The sequence below is a fragment of the Oculina patagonica genome, chromosome 8 (assembly GCF_052425735.1).
Source record: "Oculina patagonica isolate OP01 chromosome 8, crgOcupat, whole genome shotgun sequence".
Classification (NCBI taxonomy): domain Eukaryota; kingdom Metazoa; phylum Cnidaria; class Anthozoa; order Scleractinia; family Oculinidae; genus Oculina; species Oculina patagonica.
Genome location: NC_135765.1, coordinates 22801146 through 22827488, shown reverse-complemented (window position 1 = coordinate 22827488; position 26343 = coordinate 22801146). Strand labels below are relative to the sequence as shown.

Below are 26343 nucleotides of genomic sequence, written 5' to 3'. Positions count from 1 at the left end.
TCGTAAAATATGTACAAAAGAAAGCAAAGAACAGACTAATTTTCCAGGCATTTTCGAAATCCTTCTGCTCTTAAAGTTTTTTTGACTTCGAACGTGTTTTAAATGAAAAGTAGAAAACGCCGTATTAGCCTCAAACTGTTCTATTGTGTTTCACAAACTTTCGAAGAACTAGCAACAAATTTCATGGAATCGCTAAGAAGTAAGCTTCAAAAACATCATGGCAAAATCAAGCCACCGGCCTTGGTCATGTTTTGATCACGTGCCTTTTCTAGCTATTGATCACGTTGGGATCGATGTATCCCGATCGGGATACATTTAAATTTATACAAGGTCACGTGATCACAATGAATTTCGTCTTTGAGCAAGAGAAACTGCGGATTTATAACAATTCCATTTGTAATACCTTTTACTTGCGACAGTTGTACAACATGTATTCACTTCTATTACATGAACATGTTGAAAAAAGCCCAGATAAAAGTTAAAAGAATTATGTTATTCTCGTTTCTGAGAAAACAAGACAAAAATAAAGGGTTGCTTTCACGGAATTAACGAGCATTTCAGGGGAACCCCCTTGTTATTAAATTATTCAACTTCCTGTGCGAACTTTGCCCGGTTAGTTGAGTGAGTGCTTTATTCATGAACAAAACTGCTTCATGTTTACATATCTCAACGATGAATTCAAATGCTCCGCAACAGAATTCCCTTTCGGCCACCGTGGTGAATGATATTTCGATAGGTATGATTTGTGTTTATTGTATGTCATTGTGTTAATTTTAGACCGCGAGTAGTTCCTTTTCCCTTGTATGCTATGAAACAGCGAGCGAGCGGCCGCACGTAGTCTGGTTTTCTCGCGGCCATGTTGTATTAGTAGTTTTAACTAGATAGCTCTGAATCAAGATGGTAACCGAGAAATGATAGATCGAATAGTATCATAGTTCACAAAGCCACGTTTGGTCTAGAAGCGTCAAATGATGACTCGCTGCGATAATATTATACTTTGAAATACAGCGGAATACCAGTGACTCTAGCCTTCGATTTCTTAAACCTGCCGATTACTCGAACCAAAAGTCATTTCCCTTTGAACAGTCTTGGATAGTCGAACACTGAACTGCAATTTTAACACCTATTTCTCGAACTTCCCCGATTTCTGGAAACCAAATGCCGAAATTTTCGTTCCCCTTGGAGGGTTCAGGAATCAGGATTTCGCTGTATACATCAGATTCGGAGATGCATGTGTATATGAGTATAGTTTCTTTCTGTTGATTCATGACTGTGATAATAGATTAACTCCTGATATCTTTGTCTGAATAACTGTCTTTGAAATTTCAGCGTAATATCCGCAGTCAATATAAAAGAAAACTGTTGACTGGGTGTAAATATCTTTCAAAAGCTTCGCCGCCGGTTTGTTCTGGTAATGGGCAATTTTCATTATGGCATCTATGGAGGATATCAGTGCAACATACTTACAACATTGAAGCTTTCTTGTAAAATGCTCCGGCAAAAATTTAAATGGCCGAAAAATGTTTTGCATTCATGCACGATTAATGTAACTGTTGTATGATTTTTTCGGGTTTTTCTTCCAGCAGATTACCTTGGCAAATACTAAGAAAATGTAGCTGGAGTTTTAGGTTGGTATATTTCTTTTTGTTTATTGTATTTACTATCGATATTACGGGTGTGTTGCGTTGACAAGAAATTTTCAGTCGTATTTCGCAGTAGTTATAGTTGCTTGCGAAGAAAGAAACAGATGAAGTCTTCATAACTATTACAAAACTACGTTGATCGTTTTTGAAAAGAAATGGGCTCGCCCTCTGCAGCTTGCAATGTTAAAAGAAGCACTGAAGCGGAAGTCATAAAATATTTATCAAGTCGTCGCAGACAGGGTGCCAGTAAATAAAGGGAGGCTTGTACGAATAATTCACAAAAAAGAAATAAAATGAGCTTATATTATCCGGTTCTTTTTTACAGTCCCTTTCCTGGCATTATAAACAGAAATCGTAAATGTTCTAGTAAAGTGAAAATGTCGAGTTAGTGGTTTCGGTTTCGTTTCAGTGAATAGGGACAAAAGGGCATAGACATGTATCTCACTTAATAATATGCATGAAAAAAAATTTCTCAAATCTGATTGGCTTAGAGAAATGCAGTTGTTAGTAACTTCGATGCAGAAATGAGTTAATACAGTGCAGAAAATAGGAAATTCGGTGCAAAAAAGAGAAACAAACAGAGCATTTTTATTGGTTAATAAACAAAGGCACCCACAGAGGGCCAATCGAACGCTTCCACGCGGTCTGAATGGTGCGAAGTTTGGATCTGCTTCGAGATGCGAGTAAAAAAAATAAATGGCTGGCGTTTTGAGCACATTAGAGGACCATGGCCAGAAGACAGCTATAAATACCATAGCACTGAAAAGCACTGGGTTTTGGGTTCTCGTTTTGGTATGACTGGTTTGTTAAGAAGGAAATTGCCGACTTAGCTTCATGCTTTGCTTAAGGGAATTTATTTACCGAACTAGTTCAAAAACAAACACATTGGCGAAGATTATGGACCAGATAGCCTCAAATTAATTACAACATCGCTTAAAAGGCACTGTACTTAGATAATAGAACGTGCAGGTTTTCTGTTGCACTTCGTCCAAGGAAGTGTTGAAATGAAAAGCCAAACAGCTTCACTTGGGTGGCCGTCGAGTCGAAAGCGCCCAAGCAAAGCTCGACAAGTATTAGAAGCAGAAGAAAATATCTAGAAGAGTTAAATTCATAATCTTTTATTCATACAATTCGTTGGACTGTTTAGCCAGATTTTTCGACTAAAAAACGTTTAAAACATTGAAAAATCTTTACGTTGTTTGGGCTTTGACCTTGTTTTGAATGAACGCGTGACTATATTTGCTAAGTTTGAATAAATTTTTGTTTCAGAAAGTTCTTTCGTCGAAGCGATAAAAGAATTAGATAAACTTCGGTAAAGTCTTGTTATTCTCTGCCTTGGCTATTCTTTGAACGCACGATTTTGGAGTTAAAATATTAAAAATATCTTTGTTTACTCCTATAAATTTCGCTGAAATCTCAGCCTCGTCAGGCATGTTCCGCCATCTTCTGGATTCTATTTTAAAAACATCTAGAATCGAAAGCCAAGAGGCTGAGATTTCAGCGAAATTTATAGCAGTAAAAAAAGATATTTTTGATATTTTAACTCCAAAATCGTGCGTTCAAAGAATAGCTAAGACAGAGAATGTCAAGAAATTACCGAATAAATTTTTTTTGTAAGAGATTTCCTCACGATGTACAGTAATGTATATGAAATGATTCATATATGAACTGCGGATGTATATGAAAGTGATGATTTTTTTTTCAGGCTTCTTTATTTCAGTTGCTTATTCCTCATATTCCGCATGTTATGCTTATTTTCTCGCAATTTTTTTTTATGAATATTACTAATAAGTAATCACATGATTTTCACGTGATATTTGGGATTAATAAGCACTCGTAAATTTTTCAAACACTACAAATAGACCATATTCGTATTCTCGGTATTGGACTGGAACGAGCATGCAACAGAGGCTAATGCGGGAAAATGTTTCAAATGCAAATGATATGAAGCTCTTTTTCTATGCACTCGCCCCACGGTTTCGTGCAGTTTTGTTAGCCTTTGTATTTACAAGTGGTTATTTATCCCAAATTGCACTCGAAATCATGCGATTACCTATAATTACATAAATATCAAGAATAAAATCTTTAAAACACAAACGATTTAGAACAATTTATAACGTTGGAACAGATAACTCGCATCAGACAATGGCTGCGGTCACATTTGGGCTATTCTTTAAAAAACTCATTCATAATTCATAAAGAAAATACAAAAGAAATTAATGTTTAATGAGTGTCTTTATATCTGATAAAGGCACGGCTAAACTTTACGTCCAATTTTCTAGGCCAAAATAACCCCAAATCTAAATATTAGTGCAAGAATGAGTTGATCTACATCAGAAGATTTTTAAGCCATTCAATAAATTCGCATTTCATGTTTTATCAAGTCTAAAACACTCGACTGCGCCTCGTGTTTAAAACTTGATAAAACACTGCTGCTCATTTATTAAACATAACATAATTAAGACGGAGATAACTATAGTTAGCTATTTTGGTAATGTGATCGCTTCTCTGTTGACCCTAAATATACATAGAAAATGTACGCCTCAGTGATACAAAACAATACAGACTAAGGGCTTGTTTATACGGAAGGGAGTTGTCCCTGGTAGGAGGGTTACCCTCCATACCGAGTCACCCCGGGCGAGAGAGCTTTTCATAGGTTTCTTTATAAATAGCTGCGAACTGTTTATATGAGAAATTGCAAAGTTGGCTCGGAGGGCAGGGTGACCCTGAGTGGGGGGTCACTTGCTAAGAAGGTAGGGTGACTCTGGGGAGCGAGCCAAATTTTTTTTTTCATGTAAACATTTTGGTCATTTTTGCCTCGCCTTCCAGGGACAAGTTGACACATACGGAGAATGCGTAAATGCTGCAATCGGTCAAAACAACATTGCAGATAATATGAAATTGAAGTCGGCGGTAAATTTGTCCAAAAATGGTCTTCGTCGATGTTTCAGGGTTCCTGATTTTAGAAAAGGCCGCCATAAAAGATATTTCAAAAAAACCTCTCTCCAGTCTTTTGAACCGAGAGGGCCAAGTTTTGGCTCGGCCAACAGGGGCAGCTTTCTCATATAAACCCTCGGCAAAAGATGGCTCGGGGGCCATATAAACAGTTCCTTAGTCTTAAGTTTACAAACGAACAACCAATCAGAATTGAATGTGACAATTAAAAGTGAAAGTGCGAGATGAACATAAATATACAAAATAAAGCGTAAAGTAAGAAAAAAAGGAAAAACAACATGCCAAGAAATTAAATATAACCAATGAAAGCAAAAACAAAGCTTGAATTCTTCGTCGTCTAGCATCCGGTTGTACCTTATTTTATTTTTTTCTACGAAGCCGAGTTGCCGTACAAAAATACATGTACAACAAATAGAGAAACAATTAGACATAGCTTTTGCGGGTCGACTTTTTTTTACATTTAGCGGATCAACAGAAAAACTTTCATGAACTAATTTTAATTTGAAATTTAAAGGCTAATCAGAACGAACTGTAGTTAACTGCATTGGTGTGACTGCAAAGTCGATTGAAAGCACTAACTACAGTTAGGTATGACGTCAGGTAACTTGAGACTAACTTAAGTTACGTAGTAGCTGTGACCGCTAATTATATTCCATTATAGCAGAGTTCATGGGTTAAAGTTGGGCTGTTCAAAGGCTGTCGAGGAAAAACATGGAGAATAATCGCTCTTTTCTGAGCGTATTTGGCGCAACAGGTAATTTTAATCTGTAAACTTCATTAACTGTTATATTTGTGCAGGAAGAATTAGAGAATATGGAAGCAGAAAAAAAAATCTGATTTAGAAACTTTTACATTCTAGAATTATATATAAACACTGAACATCTTGCCAAACATTTCTTGCTCTGCACATTCAAATTTCCAAGTTGGATCCTTTTTCTGCTCCCATTTCCTTCAATACCTTTGTTTTTTTGTGGGGTGTGAGGACAAAGGTTACCCCAGTGGCAGTAAGAGCATTGGGAACAATACCACTGAGAATGAATTACAGCCTGACAGCCATTGAGGTGGGTATTTCAGTGGAACTGACCGAGAGATGTGCATTTTTGGGGTCGGCGACAATTCTTTGGAAGGCACTTGAAATGTAGAGAAGAGAAGAAAGCAAACAAAGGGTGTTTTTTGGCTTCCCTGGGCAACACGTTGGTACACGGAGCCAATGAAGAAACCAGCTTCAGTAGCATCGATTGCTGTGTCAATCCTAAATGAAGATAGTGATGATGAGGATGATGATGATGATGATAAATAGAAATAATATTTTCGCGATATTTTTAGTTGTGGTAAAAAGTCAAGCAACATAGTCAAAAAGAAAACTTGAATTTGATGATGACAAAGAAAAGAAAACCTTATAATCATGTTCATATTTTCACCGAGAGCTGGGATTTTGAAATTAAAACAAAATTGTTTGCAAACTTCACGGCCAAAAAATTCTCGAAGCGTAAAACAAAATATTTTTTAAAGTTTAAAGTTTTTTGAAAGTATCCCAGAACTAATAGGCGAAAGATAACCAGTATATAAAGTTTTATAATACATAGGATCAGCAGGCGTATAACCAAATTGTGATAACTGTTTATATATATTAGTTTAATGAGATATTTTTCTAACGTATTTTCAGCCATGGATCAAAATGAAGTCCCATCACCTTCTGTTGGACAACTTGATTTTGATGATGACACCTTACGAGGTAAAAAAACTTAACAAAAAGGAACTTAACAATGTCGTGATATTTTACGTGTGCTAATTGGGCAAGGTCATAATTACAGGCAGATCTGGCCAAAAATCGTCGATTTAAACATTTTGTCTTACATTTTCCAGTTTTTTGAGACAGGATTATTTTTACTTTCAATTAGCATTCTGGCACGATTTTACATCAAATTTTGCTATTTTCTGAATCCAAGACGCTGGCTCTATGACGTCACATGACGTCACATTATTCATATGACTCCATAGCGAACAAAAATTATGTCATCTTGTAGAGAAAGCGAAGGGCTTTCTACTCAATGCAAAATAATTTCGCTGTGCCTTAATAGAACAAAAAATTCTGAGGAAGGATTCCATCCTTCCTCACTTCGATTCTTATACGATGGTGGGGGTCTGAGTTTGCTTGTACGTTTGAGGGTTAAAGTAAGAGAGCCCTCTTATTTAATTTTTCGTCTTTTTTAGCGATAGCAAAAGTGTACCTGGATGAAGGTGACAAAGAATATGGAAATAAAGAAGCTTTAAACGCCATATACTTCTACACTGAAGGACTTCAAGTGAACTGCAAGGATGACGAACTGAATGCCAAACTGTACTGCAACAGAGCAACTGCTAATTTTCATTTAGGTAGGATCTTGCAATTTCTGTTTACTAGACTTTATTTAAGTCTGTTTACTGAGCGTTTTTTTGCACCTACCAAGCAGCTACGCTCGTGCGCGTGCGCTCAGGTCAGTAGCCGCAAAAGGTGAAAACATTTTACTTTATAGAGAACTTATTATGACATGATGGGGAAGTAGGGGTGGCGCAGTGGTGAGAGAGCTTGCCTCCCACCAATGTTATTATTATGTGACATATTTACTATAAAGTTCACATATACTCAAAGAGCATAGTTAATAGAGGGAAATGGTTAGGAAGCCCGACAAACATCAAAGGAGCAAACAAAGAGGCCAAGATTTATGTTGGAAGGTCCACGACCCTGCACATCTTTTGTTTTGCACTCATACACTATGCATGAATTACGTAATGGCAGTGTTTTAATTGGTTAGTTGCATAAACACACGTAACCACCTATTGTATTTTGTCAGGTTTTGTGCAGGATCAAACCCCAAAATAGCGAACAAAAACATACAACAAAGAACTTTGCCAGGCTTCCTAACCATTTCCCTCTATTAACTATGCACAGAGTTTTGTCGAAGCCAATTCTTTCTTTCTTTCTCTTCTACGCTTGTTCTTTTTCTTTGCAGTCTAATTCTCGAAGATACAAGTTTGTTTAGTTAAGTTCTAATAAAGTTTATGTCATGTTGCATCATGTCTTGTAAGTTCTTTAGCGAAGGAAACAAAGCCAGTAACAAAGGATTGTATTGCTAACCGCAGCCCACACACTGCATTTTCGGAACAACTTTCAACTCCTACGGGGAAGGGGGTCAGGTGGTAGATGGGTGGGAAGACAAGATAAATTATTCTACGAAATGACTTAATCGTGACGTATAATAATGTCAGCAACAAAACGTGATTTCCTTTTATTCGTGGCTACTCGAAGTCTTTCATGATCACTCGTAAGTACTTTTAGATTCTATACTTTGACCGATACTACTGACCGATCAAAGTGAAAGAACCGTGAGAGGAGGAGCCTTCAAAGTCTAACGTTCGTTCTTGGATAACTGTCAACTCCGCCCATCACTCTTGTATTTTGATTGACCAGAAACCATCAAAGAGTTGCCAAAAAGGTGTCGAATGTTTGTCAAGCTCTTTGGAATCTTCTGTAACCCTATTAGGTTCTCAATACGCCGTCTGCGTCTGTCTATGAAATGGTATGTTAAGGCTCGTTTACACGAGCAATTTTTGTGTGATAATTATTATTTGCTTGTGTATATGAGAAAAAGCGGCCAATTTTTATGTGACAAATATATTTGTTGTAAAGCTGGTGTACCAGCTTTTATGTGAAAAATTAATGTTCCCAACCCATTAAGTCAAAACAAGACAACAAGTTCAGTGGGAGAAAAGGGGTAAGGGATGAAGTGCTCGAGTTGCCAATCAGAATCATGAATAGAAATCATGCAGGGTACATGTATCACAGGTTAGTTAGTTGGCAACGAGAGACTGGAATCCTCTCCTTCCTTTCAGGAAGCCCTAGTTCCCAAGAAACTGGGGTCCTATCTCTAGGACCCTTGGGAACAAACACAACCACATGCCCTGGTTCCCAAGAAACTGGGGTCCTAATCTCTAGGACCCTTGGGAACGTTCCCAAGAAACTGGGGTCCTAATCTCTAGGACCCTTGGGAACAAACACAACCACATGCCCTGGTTCCCAAGAAACTGGGGTCCTAATCTCTAGGACCCTTGGGAACAATCACAACAACCAACAACAGCAACACTGGGGGGCCCACTATAAGGGGAAAGCTGACCCTGTGAGGCTATGGGGCAAAAGGGCGAATTTTACAGAGCACTTCATCGCCTCCCGTGGTTTATTAACTATAAGAAAAGACAATGCTTAGTTAAGATGGTCTAAAGCTATTGAAGAAGTTCAGAAGAGACAGTAATCAAATAACAGAATGGTCGAGTTGAAACATGCCAGCTCGACACTAAAGCTAACGGTTACATGTATATCAATATCTCAAAAGCAGACACATTGCTCAAGTCCAACAGCTCTAAGCCTGAGCTAGCATACAAAATGATAACAATATAAAAAACAATGTTTCTGTAAGCAGGCATGCTGCTTAAGTCCATCAGTTCTAAACGTAAGTAAGCATACAAAATGGAAATAACAATTATTAGAATAATGTCTATAAATGCGGGCTTGCTTCTTTAGTCCATCAGCTATGGCTAACGTTTAAAAATAATAATAGTAATCAAATAAACACCCTTAACATAGCCGGATATGTGCGTAGAACTAAAACATTGCCTACATTTTTACAAATACTAAGCTAAAAGAGAACCAAAGAGGGTTGGGTGGGTGGGAATTATTGTGAAAACTCTTTTAGGGAGCTCAGAGAATTTGAAGTAAAACTACTCAAGTCTAGATAAAACAGCATGGCCTTGATTGACATAATAGAAAAGGGGCGATGTGATTGGCCAGCCCAAATAGCGCATCACACTCTAGAAGTGAGTTTGACCTTTGAATGTAACGCAAGAGTGATAGTCTTGCAGCATATTGCGTGACAGATCTGCGTATTTGAATAGAGTGATCTTATGACTTCTCTGAACTCCTTTCATGGTTGTCACATTAACTTTAATTTATATTACATGTAAATTGGCATTTATATTACATATAAATTTGCTTTAAAATTGTTGGAAACCACATATTAATTATGTGGTTTCCAATCTCCCACTTGTCCCTGAACGCGCGTATCTCTGCTGCATGTCCACGGTCTTGAATGGCGTGCTAAACTTCGAACGGCGGTTCGGTTTAGGGTGTCTCAGATGAACATAAATGGATATGAAATCTACCCTGGATCCAAACATGATCATCTGGAATAATGGAACACAAAAAAATCACTTTAATATCAATTGGAAAGAAAGCATTTAAATTTCAATTCAAGTTTTAATTTGATAACTTCTAATTAATCTTCATTCGTAAAGTAGAAAATATCAAACATCCTCTACAATATGTGATTCTCAGAATACCACTTCATGACTGACCAAGAGCACCACATGTATTTGGGTGAAATCACTATATTCAAAAGAAAAAACTGTGACTGTGACATGAATTGTTTACTGTTACATTACCTATGAATATGTTTGAAAATATTGTAATGGGTCAACCATGGAGTGAGTAAAGAGAAAATCCATGGTTTCTTGGAATTCGCTTGAGCGTTTGAAATAACTTTTAATATATAAACTTGGAAGACTGCCTCCTTTTCCTTAATAGTTTATTATATATTAATTTTTTTCTTGACGCTTTTGCTAATTTAATCTATCCGCCTGAATAAAGCCATTAAAAAAAGTCAGCCTCTGACTCACAACAGAAACACTTTTACTTTTTTTTAATTAGTGCTTTTCTCTTTGGTCACTTACACAAAATGAACCTCAAAACAAAATTATACAACGAGAGAATATTGAAACAACCGTTTACAAATACGTTAGTGCAATAAAATAAATTGTAAGGAAAAAAAGATATTCAAGAAAGAAACGTTTTCTTTACAGTGAGTTGTATGCGATGGTTGGTATAAACACCTTCCCGTCTACTATGCTATGGTCAAACAACGCTTATACATATTTCCGTGTCTTCGGCTTCAAACTGCTTTAAACGGGTAAATAGTACCCTGTCATTCTCGACTCGGCTGTTTTGTTCAGCCAGCCTTTCCTTCATTTCCTATGTGTGTCCTTTAAGTGTTGGTGCGAAAAGCTTCCAAATGCCGATTCTTCTTTCCTGCTAAGCGATCCAAAGCCAAACAGCGCAATTATCGCCAGGTTTAGCAATCTACGATCTTTTATCTTGTAAAACTTACGGGGTTTGACTCATTTTCAACCAGAACAAGCCAACTGTTATACTGAATTCAACCACGCTTCAAATAGAAGTCACTCGAGACGCCATCTTGAAATTTTGCTTGTGTATCTTCAATGTCACGTGACCGCGGAAAAACCATAACAAAGAGTTATTTCTTTGAAGTTCGCTGCATTTCATAACCAGTCCCCTCTATTAACTTTGTTTGCAGGATCAAATATATTTGTAACATAAAAGTTGTCACACAAAAATTGCTCTTGTAAACGCTGCTTTTATTTCAATCGTTTCTAGGCAATTACCGAGAAGCCCTTAAAGATGCAACAGCTGCTGTGAAGTTGGAACCGACTTCGATTGAAGCCATGGAAACAGGTAAGATCATTTGCGGACATCCTCATAGGTGACAGGATTTAACTGCAAAAGCCTTTTTAAACTTATCGGATTGTTGAATGTAGAATAAACTGATTTATAAATCAGAAGGAGCTGCAAATCGTCGTCTAAATGCTCAACACCCAATGCTATCGATCGGCCAAACAAAGATTATCGTCTTCGATCATTGTAAGTTCTACAGCTATTTGACCGTTTTTTCTGCAGCATAATTTCAGCATGGGTAGCTCACTAGGCCCAGTGTTTGCCAATGTTGTTAGTTTGAAGAGACAATCGTCATTGATCAAGGACTAATCACCTTTTACTGTAGATACGTTGACGAAGCACTGCTTTTGATAAAAACTGACACAATCAAACACAATTCTAGACTATTTCCACATGTTTGACGAGAACATCCGATTTACTTATGATGTCTTCGAAAACACTACTCCGCACTTTCTGGATATCAACATTTCAACTAACGGCATCTGGATCTACCGTAAGGAAACCTTTACAGGTTAATACACAAGCTTTGATAGTTTTGTTCCATGGCATGGTGTCAGAAAATTTCTTGCATTAAAGCCCTAGTCAACCGCATTTACAGTACCTGCTCCCCTAATATGCTTAAATTTGAACTAAAACGGCTTAAAACGATCATATGTTGGAACAACTTCCCCTCACGCATTACGAACGCGCTAATTCACCGTTTCTCGTACGATGCCCTGAATAAGACCTGTACATCGGAGTTAAAACATCGCCACTCTTAAAAGCCTTTAAAAGGAAGCTTCGCAGATGTCTTGCAAACTCTAACATTCAGATAAAAGTACGCGAGTAAACAACGAAACTTTGTTTCTACACCAACAACAAAGATCAAGTTACACTTTTGAATAAATCACATGTTGTTTGTAAATTGAAATGCCCTGGTTGCCATTCAGCGTACATCGTCAAAACGGACAGAACTCTTTTCGTCCGAACACATGAACACACTATCTCCGACAAAGACAGCCCAATTTACAAACACTTGCGAACATGTGATCATTTACTTTTCATTCGCAATTTGTGCAATTTACCGGATTGTCCCACCTCCAGTTAGTTGTGACAAAGAATATTTCACCCATGTAGTCCGTGAAAATACAACAGTATTAGATTGTGACAATTGGAATCTTCGCCTGTAGAAGAAGGCATATTACATCAAACGCCCAGCACCTTCCCTGAACAATGGACAGCAATCAAGCAGAGAACTTTTTTCTATTCTCTTGAGTAAACTTTTTGTTTCGTCTCTTCACCCACAGTATTTAAGATCAAGCTTGTATGTTTATTTTCTCAGTCCGATGATGGTATAGCTTATACCGAGATATTACGGTTTACTTAACATGATCTTCAATTTTTGTTTAAATTATTGGGCACAATGAGCCTATTCGAGTTATCCTCCTCTTTTATTTGACCGTTTTCATGGTGAGCCATTTAAAAATGGCGTCAAACAGAAAACAGGAACTGAAACTTACAGGATGTATTGTATGTCCGAACATCTTTCTTTTGATAGACGTCACGTGGGACGATGACGTCACATCACATAACAATTACATCATGATGTCAAAAAAGCCTCCATCTTGGAACCGCCATCTTGGATTGCAAAATTTTTCCAAAATGCTAGAAAACCACCCAAAATTACTGCAAAGTTCACAAAATCAATAACACTGTGCTTAAAAACCGCAAAAAGGTAAAAATTAATTGCATTTAAGTTAATTTTCATTAAAAGAAGCACGAAAATTACAAATTTGGGGAAACATGCAAATCAAAATACCGTTGCCATGGTGATGACAAGTTCCTGACACAACATCCTATCCTAACAAATTATTCCCAGATAAATTGTTGATAAACTTACAGTTTGGCAGGGTTTGGTTGAATATTGAAATAGTTATAAGCGTTCAAGGTCAGCGCGGGCCTCAAAAGCCCCTCCCGGTCTGAATAGGGTTAAGAATACAGTAGTTATAGGAATAAGTCGGTTTTTGTATTATTTTGCTTTCGTAATATAGATATGTAATACGTACTTTTGACCTAATGTAAAATATTTTATTGCAGGAGCAAGTGCTTGTGTTCAGCTGCAGTGTTATGAAGAAGCCATAACTTGGTGTGAAAAGGGATTGGCAGTATCCTTGATAATATTCATCTATGTTCCTTACCATCAATAAAACGGAACTATCCATCTTAGCTTTTGCACTCTAGTAAACTATTAATAGCCCAACTAAACTATGAACAAAACATGCGTGATGCAATATGAATTATGAAGTACCTGTTCATTGATCTTCTGCAGAAATTTTGCTATGTCAACTTTGTGTCCACGATTTTGGACCTCGCCATGGAAACGTCACATTTATAAGTAGGTCTGGCCAAAAATCGTCATTTGTGACATATTTGTTCATTTTCTAGTTTCTTTAAAACAAAAAACATTTTTTTAAGAAAATAGCAGAAAGAAGATAAAGCACATCAAAGAAATATTTTGCGCTTTATTTAACATGAAAATGTAGATTCTCTTTACCTCGCAGTCTTATGTCATAAACCTGATCAACCAATTATAGTAAGGGAGTCGATCAACGGAAAGAAATCAACTGCTCGACATTCCTGCTTCAAGGCTAAAATTCACCGTTTTTGGCCAAACAAACAAAGCAAACAGGCATCAAAGTTAACTTAATAATGAGAAGTAACTAAGTCGATGGTTTAACTGAAGTAAAGCACTGGAAGGAGTCAAGAATTGTGATTTTATTTCGCTTCATCGACTTAACCGAATGGTTTGACGAACGACGCTGCCGATCGAGCGACTCGAACCTTGGAGGTGAAAATGCATTTTCTGTTAAAAGAAGTTTGACTCGGCATTCTGCACGAATATCTTGTCCTGTTGAGGAGCATGTGGATAGTTCTGAAGTGCTGCAAACTCTAGAATGGAGTAAAGTGGCGCCAATGCCCATACTTCTTCGAAAGGTCAGCCGCTTCGATAATATCTTTCGCAGACGGCTTGTTTTTAAGTGTGTAAATATTTGTTTAGTCTTAACCTGGTTTATGTCAGCTGTGACATTAAAATTTGACACTATTCTTAGTTGTTTTTTTGCCTAGCATATTTCAGCTCCGTGACTTATGATTGCCATGACTACAACAGTTGTCTGTGTCTCCATTGAGTTATAGAAACACAATTTTTAATCAATCAGTGCACGTATTTACTTTTTGTTATTTTCCAATAGAAATTAAATAAATTATAAAGGATATATTTGATAGCTTTACAACTTATTTTAATGAATTCGCGATTCCATTTATCTGTCGTGTAACTTAACACTAAGCAGATTGACAAGACTAATAAGACATTAACAGATTTGTGGGCCTGGTGTATTAGTGATCAAAATAGTTCCCAAGAAATAAAACGACCAAACACGAAGAGTAGGCCTACCATTCAGACTGTAAAAAGCCTGGTAAGTAATATTACATTATAATATTATTTTGAAAACTTTCTCGCAAAGCCTCAAGCTTAAATGCCTTAGAAATTACAGCTCTGTAGCAAGGAAACAAGATTAGTGACCCACTCTTGTTATTAAATATGTTTAAGAGTTAGTTGCAGACATGACGATTAATCGTGCTTAGTTTGCTAAGACTGATTTTCCTTGTTTTTGTTCAATAAAAAACACCGTAGCTTAATACTTTTGGTTATGGGTTTGTTACAAACAACACTGTTTATGTCTGATAGAAAAGTGAAGTTCTTCCCAAGACCTTCAAAGACGTTCAAAAGGTAGGAGACACGGCTGGAAAAGGACGTACTTATGGTGATCTTGGTTACGCTTCTGGCAATCTGGGAGGTTTCAAACAAGCCATTGAGTACCTTGAACGTGATTTAAAAATTGCCAAAGAACTACGAGACAAAGCTGAAGAAGGTCGTGCTTATGGTAATCTTGCCATCGCTTATGGCAGTATGGGATATTTGGAAAAAGCTATCGAGTACAATGGGCGGCATCTTCAAATTGCTAAAGAAGTAGGCGATCATGCTGGAGAAAAACGTGCTTATGGCAATCTTATCAACGCTTATTACAGTCTGGGAGATTTCAAAACAGCCATCGATTACCATGAAAGTTATCTAAAAACTTTCCAAGAAGTAGAAAACAAAGCCGGGGAAGCAAAAGCTTATAAAAAACTTGGCATCGCTTATCACAGTCTAGGAAAGTTCCAAAAAGCCATCGAATACCATGAACGTCACCTTGAATTCGCCAAAGAAGATAGGGATCAAGCTGAAGAAAGACATGCTTATAATAATCTTGGTTGCGTTTATGTCGATCTGGGTGATTTCAGAAAAGCCGTCGAGTACCTTGAACGTGGTCTAAAAATGGCCAAAGAAGTAGGAGACAAAGTTGACGAAGGAGGTGCTTGTGGTAATCTTGGCATCGCTTATAATAACCTGGGAGATATTAACAAAGCCATTGAATACCATGAATATCATCTAAAAATTTCCAAAGAAGTGCGAGACATAGTTGGAGAAGGGCGTGCTTATGGTAATCTTGGCAGCGCTTATGTCGAACTGGGTGATTTCAAAAAAGCCGTCGAGTACCATGAGCGTCATTTAAAAATTGCCAAAGAAGTAGGAGACAAAGCTGGCGAAGGACGTGCTTGTGGTAGTCTTGGCATCGCTTATAATAGCCTGGGAGATATCAACAAAGCCATCGAGTACCATGAAAATCATCTAAAAACTACCAAAGAAGTACGAGACATAGCTGGAGAAGGGCGTGCTTATGGTAATCTTGGCAACGCTTATCACAGTCTAGGAGATTTCAAAAGAGCCATTGAGTACCATGAACGTAATCTAAAAATTGCCAAAGAGGTAGGAGACAAAGCTGGAGAAGGAGGTACTTATGGCAATCTTGGCAACGCTTATCACAGGCTGGGAGATTTGAAGAAAGCCATCGAGTACTATGAACGTCATCTAGAAATTACCAAGGAAGTAGGGAACAAAGCTGAAGAAGGACGAGCTTATAGTAAATTTGGCAACGCTTATCACAGTCTGGGAGATTTCAGCAAAGCCATCGAGTATCATGAGCGTGATCTGAAAATTGCCAAAGAAGTAGGGGACAGAGCTGGAGAAGGACGTGCTTTTGGTAATCTTGGTTACGCTTATAGCAATTTAGGAGATTTCATAAAAGCGATCGAGTACCTTGACCGTGATCTAAAAATTACCAAAGAGGTAGGAGACAAAGTTGGAGAAGGAACTGCTTATGGTAACCTTGGCAACGCTTATTGCAGTCTGGGAGAATTCAGAAAAGCCATCGAGTACCATGAACGTCGTCTACAAATTGCAAAAGTAGTAGGAGACAAAGCTGGAGAAGGACGTGCTTATGGTGATCTTGGCACCGCTTATCACCGTCTAGGAGATTTGAAAAAAGCCATCGAGTACCATAAACGAAATTTAAAAATTTCCAAAGAAGTAGGAGACAAAGCTGGAGAAGGAGGTGCTTATGGTAATCTTGGCCACGACTATGACAGTCTGGGAGATTTCAAAAAAGCCATCGAGCAACATGAGCGTCATCTTAAAATCGTCAAGGACGTAGGAGACAAATCTGGAGAAGGAAAGGCTTATGGTAATCTTGGCAAAGCTTATCACGGAATTGCGGATTTCAAAAAAGCCATCGAGTACCATGAACATCATCTAAAAATTGCCAAAGAAGTAGGCGACAGTGATGGAGAAGGAAGTGCTTATGGTAATCTTGGCAACTCTTATCACAGTCTGGGAAATTTCAAAAAAGCCATCGATTACCATGAACTTCGTCTTAAAATTGCCAACGAATTAGGCGACATTGCTGGAGAAGGAGGTGCTCATGGTAGTATTGGCATCGCTTATGGCAATCTGGGAGATTTCAAGAAAGCGATCGAGTACCATGAACGTTGCCTTAAAGTTGCCAAAGAAATAGGAAACAAATCTGGAGAAGGAGGTGCTTATGGTAATCTTGGCAACGCTTATGGCAACTTGGGCGATTTGAAAAAAGCCATTGCGTGCCATGAACGACATCTAAAAATTGCAAAAGAAGTGGGAGACACGGTTGGGGAAGGAAATGCTTATGGTAATCTTGGCAACGCTTATCACAGTCTGAGAGATTTCAAAAAAGCAATTGACTACCATGAACGTTTTTTAAAAATCGCCAAAGAAGTAGGCGACAGGGCTAGAGAGGCTAAATCATTGTATTTCCTTGGTCAGAGCTATGAATCAGAAGGTTCACCACTTGAGGCCCTTGATTGTTATTATTCCAGTGTGAGATTATTCAATGATGTTAGGCGCGATCTAATGTTTAAAGATGAGTGGAAAGTTAGCTACCGCAATTTGAACAGTTATGCATACACCTGTTTATGGCGTCTACTGCTAAAGCAAGGCGAAGTAGTCGAGGCCCTATTTGCCGCTGAGCAAGGACGTGCACAAGCTCTGCATGATCTTATGAATGTAAAATATGCAACTGAAACATCTGATAAAGCGGAAGAAACAACTTTTATTACATTAGCGCGTCTTTCATCTAATACAGTCTTTATGGCGGTTGATGAAAAAGAAATCATTTTCTGGATCATTCAAGATGGAAAAGATATTCAGTTGAGAAGAAAAAAAATTTGCAACAACAGCTCGGAAGATGTGGCGACCACTGTTGCTGAGTGTTTAATTCACGATGCTTATGAAGAAATTGGTGTGAGAGGTGGTGTGACGTGCGAGGATCGTTCATTGGATCGGATGGGCGATGAAGATCTAACAGGTACAAAATGTGATCAAACCATATCTCAACCGACACCTGTTCATACCAATCCTTTGAAATCATTGTATGACCTCATCATTGGCCCCATCTTAGACTTGATTCATGGAAAAGAACTGATATTTGTTCCTGAAGGAGCATTGTGCTTGGCCCCTTATGCTGCATTCCTTGATTCCAATTCAAACTACCTTTGTCAAGATTTTACCATTCGAATAATTCCATCCCTGAGTAGCTTGAAATTGATCACAGATTGTTCAGCAGATTACCACAGTAAGTCTGGGGCATTGCTCGTGGGTGATCCGTGTTTAGAGGAAGTTCTTTATCAGGGGACAAAGCTGATGCAGTTGCCATGTGCAAAAGCGGAAGTAGAGATAGTCGGGAAAATACTCCACGCTGCACCCCTCACCGGTAAAGAGGCAACAAAAGAGGAAGTCTTAAGAAGACTTCCGTCAGTTGCTTTGGTACACATTGCAGCACATGGTCGTATGGAAACAGGAGAAATTGCTTTGGCACCAAACACTACACGAGCATCCCAGATTCCAATCGAGGAAGACTTCCTTTTATCAATGAAGGATGTGCTGAGCGTTCAATTGCGAGCAAGACTGGTTGTTCTAAGTTGCTGTCATAGTGGTCGTGGCGAGATTAAGGCTGAGGGGGTGGTTGGCATTGCACGGGCCTTTCTGGGTGCCGGTGCTCGTTCTGTACTTGTGTCTCTGTGGGCGATTGATGACGAGGCCACTCTGGAGTTCATGAAAAGTTTCTATCATCATCTCGCAGAAGGAAGGAGTGCTAATGAAGCTCTGAACCGAGCCATGAAGTGTATGAGAGATTCTGACGAGTTTAGCGAAGTGAAGTACTGGGCACCATTTGTACTTATCGGTGATGACGTTACACTGGAGTTAGATGAAGGCGATTAGATGTACCTTACTGTAAGTAGATCCTTGTTAAATGTTAATGAAATTTAACGTAAACTGTATTCCTGTCATGCAGAAGAAATGCAAAATTGACATCAGTGGACATTTTATTTAATATTTCGACAGATATTTACATGAATATGGATTGAAATGTCTCAAATGAAGGAAGACAAAATCGGCTTTCTTTGGAAAAAATATTTTATTTATGATATCCCATGATATTTCAGTGAAACATTATTAGTTAGCATAAATTCGAAAAAACAGGAAATTGTTTTGAATTCCTACATCAAAGCAGTCAGTTTGCATTAATTTCACATCGCGCACTAGCTCGTAATTGACAGCGTCGTCTTGTTTTTATAGGAATTTACGTTTGCTCTGATTTGGTGGTTTGTTTAAGAAACCTGGGCACATTATTAGCTAATGAAAAGTAAAATCAAAACCAAACGTTTCTTACCCCCTCAAGTTTTCCCGCCCCTCAGCCTTGGTTCTTTGTTGACGTGGTGATTATTTCAACTTGTTTTGGTCTTATGAAAGTCAATCAAACATCGCTTCAGTAATGGGAAACTATTTACCTTGGGTGGTTGTTTCTTTCATTTATATAGTACACAATTGTTTTTCTTAGGAGGCGAACTTAGAAGCTGAACTGATCGACGACTGTTTAAGTTGGCTTCAAGAAAATGTCTTTGCACGATTAGACAACAGTTTACTTGCCTGAACGACATCGTAAATACTACATTTATAAAAGTAAATAGACGTTAAAGCTTCCATAGCTGCAGAAAAAATGAGTATATATAAATTAGGCTTTCTTCTCTATACAGGCTTTTTTTTTCGTTGTTCCCTGTATAACTTTAAGCTACTTATCAATACGAACGAAAGCGACTCTTTACCAAGGATTTGATTTGAGTCTAAGTAGCTCACCGCCTGACAGTTTGTAGGAAAATGTGCGTCTTCGTGTATTTAACCAAACTTAGCTAAATATGTGGCGAGCCGCATAAGCACTATTTACTAACCAGTATTCAGTTATACACAAGATGTTATGTCAGAGCCAGGCATTTATTTTTTTGAAAATGATTACATTTTGATACACGAGTCAATAGTATAAGGGCGATTTGAGAGTTACTTAGAAGTAAAGCAGTCCCCCATTTATGGTCAACTTTAATTAACGTCGCTAAATAATTGTATCAGAAAGTTGGCCTAAACAGTTTTAAGATTAGATATACCAGACTTTAGAGATGCCAATCAGATAAATGCACGATTAGCGACTTTGAGTGAAAAATGGTAAGTTTGTATTTAGAGTTGATGCATCACTAAGAAAGAACAAATTACTTCATTTTCTATTAAAATACTATTTAGGATTTTATTCCATATGATTTATCTTGTTTCTATTTGAGCAAATACTATCATTCGTTCTGTTATATATTTTGTCTAGATAGTCTGAATTTTAAGTTTAGGTACATGTACTTGGAACAACTTGATTTGTGTAAAATAGTAATAAAATATATTTGTCTTGTCGTTTTTTATTTCTACATTTGCATTTTTATCTTGCTGAAGAAGGCAACAGTAGTGGCCGAAACGTCCAAAAACAATATTTTTAGCCAATGTCAACTTATTAATTCGAATTTTTTAACTTTTACTATAGACAGTCTAAGCGATAGAGGATTTCTATCCCAAATATCAATCATCGTACCTCTTAATACGATCATTTTGCCGTTATATTTTGTCTAGCCTGCTCGAATTTCTATTATTACCAACTTGTTCCCTAGGTGAAATCGTTGAGGAAAAATTGATGCTAGTTTGATATCAAGGGCAATGGTAATAAATTCAATTTGTTTTTAGAGATTAGTATTGATGTGTATTTATAGTGTATTAAACAGGGAGATTGTTTACAGCTTACTTTGGGAAGATATTAATTGGCATAAACGGATTTGTCCTTGTAGAGGACAAATTTGTTTTTTCTTCTCACCAGATGCCATCCACGTATTTCTCCTCAATCCGGGAACGTGATAAGCCTATACTTAGCAATTTTTTTCGCAGGACAATCCTGCCGGATTTAAAATAGTTAGCCCAAGGCTTAAATATATTCAAAAAGGAAAAAAAAATCAAGAGTTTAGTTCAGTTGATCCTTTGACCTAAACTATCGACGCAGTACGACGAAGTTTATTGTTTTGGTTCCCTATCAATCCTAAAAGATACTTTGATGGGCCAGAACGTAAGCTATCCGTTCTGAGCTCTCCAAGAGAGTCCAACGTCCACAATTAAGAACCCAAAACGAGTCGACGAGCATCCCCCGCATCGTTTCACATAGCGCTCATCCCTTGGCCTTTATAACGGCACCGCTAACACTAACTGGTGTTTCGTCTAAGACCGCAATGACACACACACACAAAGAAATAACTATTTAAAGTGGCTATGAGCCACTAAACTCGGAAAAGTTATTATGAAACAAGAATCGAAAACAACAAACTGAGAAGGAGAGATTTGCTAAAACAAATGTTAGTTTAATTAGTTCCATTGTCATCTAGCTGCTCATCGAGAGCAGGCTGAAAGGGCAAGTGATAGAGTTCCCATCGGTTGCAAATTGTTTTCTTTCTTTTTATTTTTCCTTTTTGTTTTTTGAAGGTTAGGCAAAATAATAATATCATTAGAAAAATTAAGTTTTGGTCTATTTCAAGAAAACTGACATTAATACAATATTTCAGCTGGTAGTTAAGCATGCATGTACCGTATTTATTCGGCTATAAGCCGAGACCCTAGACTTTTAGTTTTTGGAAACAGTTAGACTCTGACAAAAAATAAACCCAAATCACTCAGCTATAAGCCGAGACACGATTTTTCCTTCAAACTATAAAATAATCCACGTGCAGCGAATCAACATATTCGTTGAATCACAACTATCTAATTGAAAAACAACAAATCACTGATAACGAATGAATGTATTAATAGAACCGTACACAAGCGTGACAAAACATTCACCTGAGTTCAGAATCCCATCTCAAACCATCACGCATTTTTCCGAAAAGCAGTTATCGATCATCATGCCAAAAGCTACTGGTTTTCAAACAACTAAACCTTCAAATTGAAAGTCGTTGCCGAGGTAGAGACAGTTCAGAACAACTGCAAAATCGCCAGAGAATACGGGATAATTCCTGATGATTCGTAGCCTGAATGCCAGCAGGCGAGCACAGAGGGATGTCTAAAATTCAGGCTAGATGATTCGGTGAATCTTCAGTTCGTCGCAATTTGCCAAGATGCTTGCGAAAAGATCAAGCAGATCAAGCGGGTGAACTTTAAATGTCATCAAAACTAAATATGTGTTGTTACCAGTATTTGTCGAGTATCCTCAATCCAATCAAACTCTTCTGAAGTGGTTTCTTTTAGCAGAGAACGTGAGAGAAGTCGTGGTATTTTAATTTCTCGCTTTTGAACAAAAATATTACATGCAGCCGATTTCTGTCAGATCGTGTTACAATGTTTACCAAGCGCGTGGCAACGAACGCTTCTGATTTGCCAGTTTCTGGTGTCGCGACAACAAGTCAAATAGATCGATTCCTTGTTAGCAGTGATTCTGCTAGACTACGAGCAGTCCCTATTTTTTCGCAGAGTCCGTCGAGTTTGACGCGAAATTTTTTTTCGAACTCTGCGAAAAAATAGGGACTACAAATTAACTAAACTTAAAGAAAGGAACAGAAGGAAAGGAACAGAAACAGTCTCAGGCAGAAATAATTATTGTAGAAGAGATTGCGACGAAAAAAATTGGGTCCCGGCTTATTTCCGAGTGTTTCGGTTTTTTTTTGTCGGAGTCTAACTGTTTCTAAAAACCAAACGTTTAGAGTCTCGGCTTAAAGCTGAATAAATACGGTATTTCAAGAGAACTGGCATTAATACAATATTTCGGCTGGTAATTAGGCATGTTAATATTATTCAACTTAACTAGAAATGTAGGTTACCAGAGGACAGGTCTAATTCTCTAGAGGCCGTAAAACACTTGCACGTATTGCGTGCCTTTGTTTACAGGAATCGAGTGAAGGATGGAAGGAGTGAATTCACTTCGCCCAGTACAACTCTTTTCCGAGTTAAAAATGACACGAAAAAAATATCAGTGGTTTTTATATGTAGAATACTTCATGGAAAGTGCGCGCGTACGGTATTTACGCACGAGTTGGCGAAGTATCAGAAATCGAACGAGCGAGCGGAGCGAACGAGTTGAGTTTTCTGATAAAAGCCAACAATAGGCCTTATTCGTATTCCCCGACGGCCCTGGGACGAGAGCCTTCTAAACATGAATGCGAGGCTAATGCGGGGTACTTTGCTCGAAATTGCAAAGAAACATATGGAAAATTGCGACTGGGTTGCCGAAAAACTTTAAAAATTATAAACGCTTTGAGAATCTTGAGCTAGGAGGTGATCTGCAGGCTAGAGGGATACCAGTGTCAATCAGAAAAATTAGAAGATCTGGTAGTATTGACCGAGAAGACTAACAAATTTCCTTGAAGTAGTTGAATCGGGGGAGTGCGTCAGTCATCGAGTCGCAAGGTAATAACCCCAATCTGTTAATATTTGCTTTGATTGTACATCCGACTTGCCAGAGGCAATAGACTTAACTTGGAGAGATTTGTATTGCTATTATTTTAAAAAAAAAGTTAGAATAAATTTATGTCTGAAGGCATGCTGCGTATTGACTTCATATTTTGATCGGCATATGGACAAAAACAACTGAACGAAATAATGGTGCATTAATTATTTACAAATTCGTTTGCTGTTAAATGCTCTCATTGTTTAGTTAAAAGAATAGCTTTTAATTCCACTGAACTGATTTATTTCACACTTTGACTGCTATTTTTCTGTGCTGCTGCGAAACGTCTTTAAGAGAAATAGTAAATTTAATTAATGTTCTCGAACGCCGGTTCAAGCAAACTGGCGAAATCACAAGATCTAAACTTCCAAATTCCTTTCGCCCCTAAATCATCGAATGTTCGAATAAAAGATAATTTTCTCAGCTCAGTCAAGTGAGGATATCGATAATTTAATGATCATTTAATATTCTTTCACGAAAATAGTCTGAAGCAGAACTGGATGTTTCAAATTAAAATCTCGCACGCACATTAAGATCGGCAAAGTCACTAAATTACAAAGCAATTTACAAATTCGTTTTGGAGCTAACTACACACAATTTTTGAGTTAAAGGCTAGATTTTCATTTGGCTCAGGTGATGCTGTTAATCGTTTCACGCTCATTTCATGGTCTTGCAGTGAAAAAAGTTATCACAGCGCTAGCAATTTGTTTACGTTTGTTACTGAGATATATGTGTGCGTGATCAAATTAAATTTAGTAAGTTCCCTCTTCTGAACCCCTTACTTAAATAGCAATATAAATATCCTCAAGGAAGTTTAATCCCTCGCTTAAGTCGGATATACACTGAAAATAAACATAACAGATTAGCTGGAAACATAACCTGGTGTTGAAGTTTACTTCGCAAGTATTGCTGACTCGAAACGGTTCCCGATGATTCAGGGTAAATTTGTTAGCCTTCTTGGTCAGTTCTACCAGATCTTCTAATTATTTCTGATTGACACTGGTATCCCTCTAGCCCGCAGATCACCGTCTAGCTCTAGATCCTTAAAGCGTTTATAATTTTTAAGGTTTTTCGGCAATCCATTCGCAATTTTCCATGTTTCTTTGCAATTTTGAGCAAAGTACCCCGCATGATCATGAGCCTCGCATTCATGTTCAGAAGGCTCTCGTCCCAGGGCCGTCGGGGAATACGAATAAGGCCTATCGCGCAAATACCGTACAAAACACTTTCCATGTGGTATTTTGTTTATTATTATACGTACTGAGATTATCACTGAAGTCATTGAACGCCCCATTTATGAACAATTCAGTCAAAGATACTCCAACAGTCCAAGCAAGTTATTTTCGTAAACAGTGTAAAGCAGTTTAAAGTCTTAATCGGTCAACGCATGTCCAGCAGCTTTGTTTTTGCTTCCACTGCCGTCTTTTTCGGTTCTTTTTGTTTTAATAGTGCCAGTTAATTAAAGCGGATAACGTACCTGCAAAATACTTGTTCAGTTCTTCTGAAGCTATTACGACTTTCGCTAGTCGTGTTCTTCGCTTATCAAAAATATTCATCCAATAGTTTCACGTCCGCTTTGCTTTTATCTTGTGTGTTCTTGTTTTCTGACTTTCAACGTATTCTTCTGCCGTAGATCTGTGGGCTTTTCTTAGAAGTACCGAGAAAGTTTAAGGTAAACGTTGGAATTGTTATTGTAAAAAAGTAGCTTTTTAGCTACGCCAAGAAATGGCTTGTGTTCGAAACGCCGCCAATAAGCAAAATTCAACTTGATACATCTGTTACGCCGCAAAATAAAATAATCGCCGAAAAATGCAATACTAACGCAAAATGTAATAATAATTGCCGCAAAATGTAATAATTGCCGCAAAATGTAATATTAACGCAAAATGTAATAACTTTAAAACTTATATTAATGTCGATATCGTTTTGCTAAGCTCTGATACATAAACGTTTTGTTGATTTTACGCGAGTTTAAGATTATAGATGTGCATGCAACTGCTTTGCTTTAAGATAAACTTAACTTTCCTCCTCGACAAAATGACCAAAAGTAAAGTTATTCTGGTTTGAATTAAAGAGATCTTCACCATTTGACCGAAACAAAATGAGATTTAAACTGCCTACCGGCAGGGTCTAAAATTTTTACACAGACATTCATTTGACTGTATAAATATTCAAGGGGTAAGGTCGAAAAATTCAGTTTCCTGTGGGCGTGATAGATAGGTAGATAGACAGGTTTATTAAAACAATTAAATGGATACCAGTAGGCTGAATTGCTTAATTATTTACACAATGTTATTAAAAAGATAAAGATTACGATAAGAACTATTTACAATTTTTTTTATGACGTATACTACTATTGAAGTCAAAAAGGAAGGGGGAAACTATAATAAAAAAAAAAACAATAAAAGGGAAATAACATCATCTACTAGTTTACGTTTGCTCGACGGCACATGTAATAAGTCTTACGCTGAAAATGTCGAAATCAATGGTTTTATGTAAGTGGTCTTTATTTAACAGGATAAGGAATAAAAGCTGAAGCGCTAGTGAGCTCGTGTGTAGTACGTAATTACATTGTTTAAAAGTATAAAAAATTATAAAACCTTGAAGTTCATTACAGTGTTTCTTTTATTTTCCAAAATTACTGCAAAGAGCAATGGCCATAGTGTTGCAAAACTGCCCAATTACAACACATCAAGGTTCCTGGTATCAGTGATCCTATTTACTGTTCACTTTCATGTTATTGTTTAATTTCTACAACGAGTAAGTATTAATTGAAAAGGATAGGTGCGTAGGAGATTAAAAAGAACTGCGAACAATAATAATCTAATGCGATAATATATTAAAACATAGGAACGCTTTAAAGTTCAAGTTTTAGTGGGTAACAAAAATGGCATACATTTGAGAACGAATAGCATTTCCTTGAAACTGTTTCGCTATTATG

At 37.5% G+C, this 26343-nt stretch overlaps 1 protein-coding gene across 6 annotated transcripts in view; it reads left to right on the top strand.

Annotated features, from left to right (window-relative positions):
• Nucleotides 1-603: 603 nt before the first annotated feature.
• The window catches only part of LOC144661919 (uncharacterized), a 103515-nt gene continuing 77775 nt past the window's right edge, over nucleotides 604-26343 (top strand). Inside the window, exons 1-10 of one of the 6 annotated variants that reach the window (XM_078522627.1) lie at nucleotides 604-736; nucleotides 1584-1628; nucleotides 5260-5352; nucleotides 6265-6333; nucleotides 6813-6974; nucleotides 11083-11160; nucleotides 13237-13304; nucleotides 14490-14615; nucleotides 14888-18844; nucleotides 19452-20668. In XM_078522627.1, coding sequence (XP_078378753.1) covers nucleotides 5310-5352; nucleotides 6265-6333; nucleotides 6813-6974; nucleotides 11083-11160; nucleotides 13237-13304; nucleotides 14490-14615; nucleotides 14888-18832 — 4491 coding nt within the window. In that variant the 5' untranslated portion in view covers nucleotides 604-736; nucleotides 1584-1628; nucleotides 5260-5309 and the 3' untranslated portion in view covers nucleotides 18833-18844; nucleotides 19452-20668. Of the gene's footprint in view, nucleotides 737-1583; nucleotides 1629-5259; nucleotides 5353-6264; nucleotides 6334-6812; nucleotides 6975-11082; nucleotides 11161-13236; nucleotides 13305-14489; nucleotides 14616-14887; nucleotides 18845-19451; nucleotides 20669-26343 lie in introns of those variants that run through there. The other 5 variants (XM_078522624.1, XM_078522623.1, XM_078522621.1 and 2 more) reach the window with 5 other exon arrangements.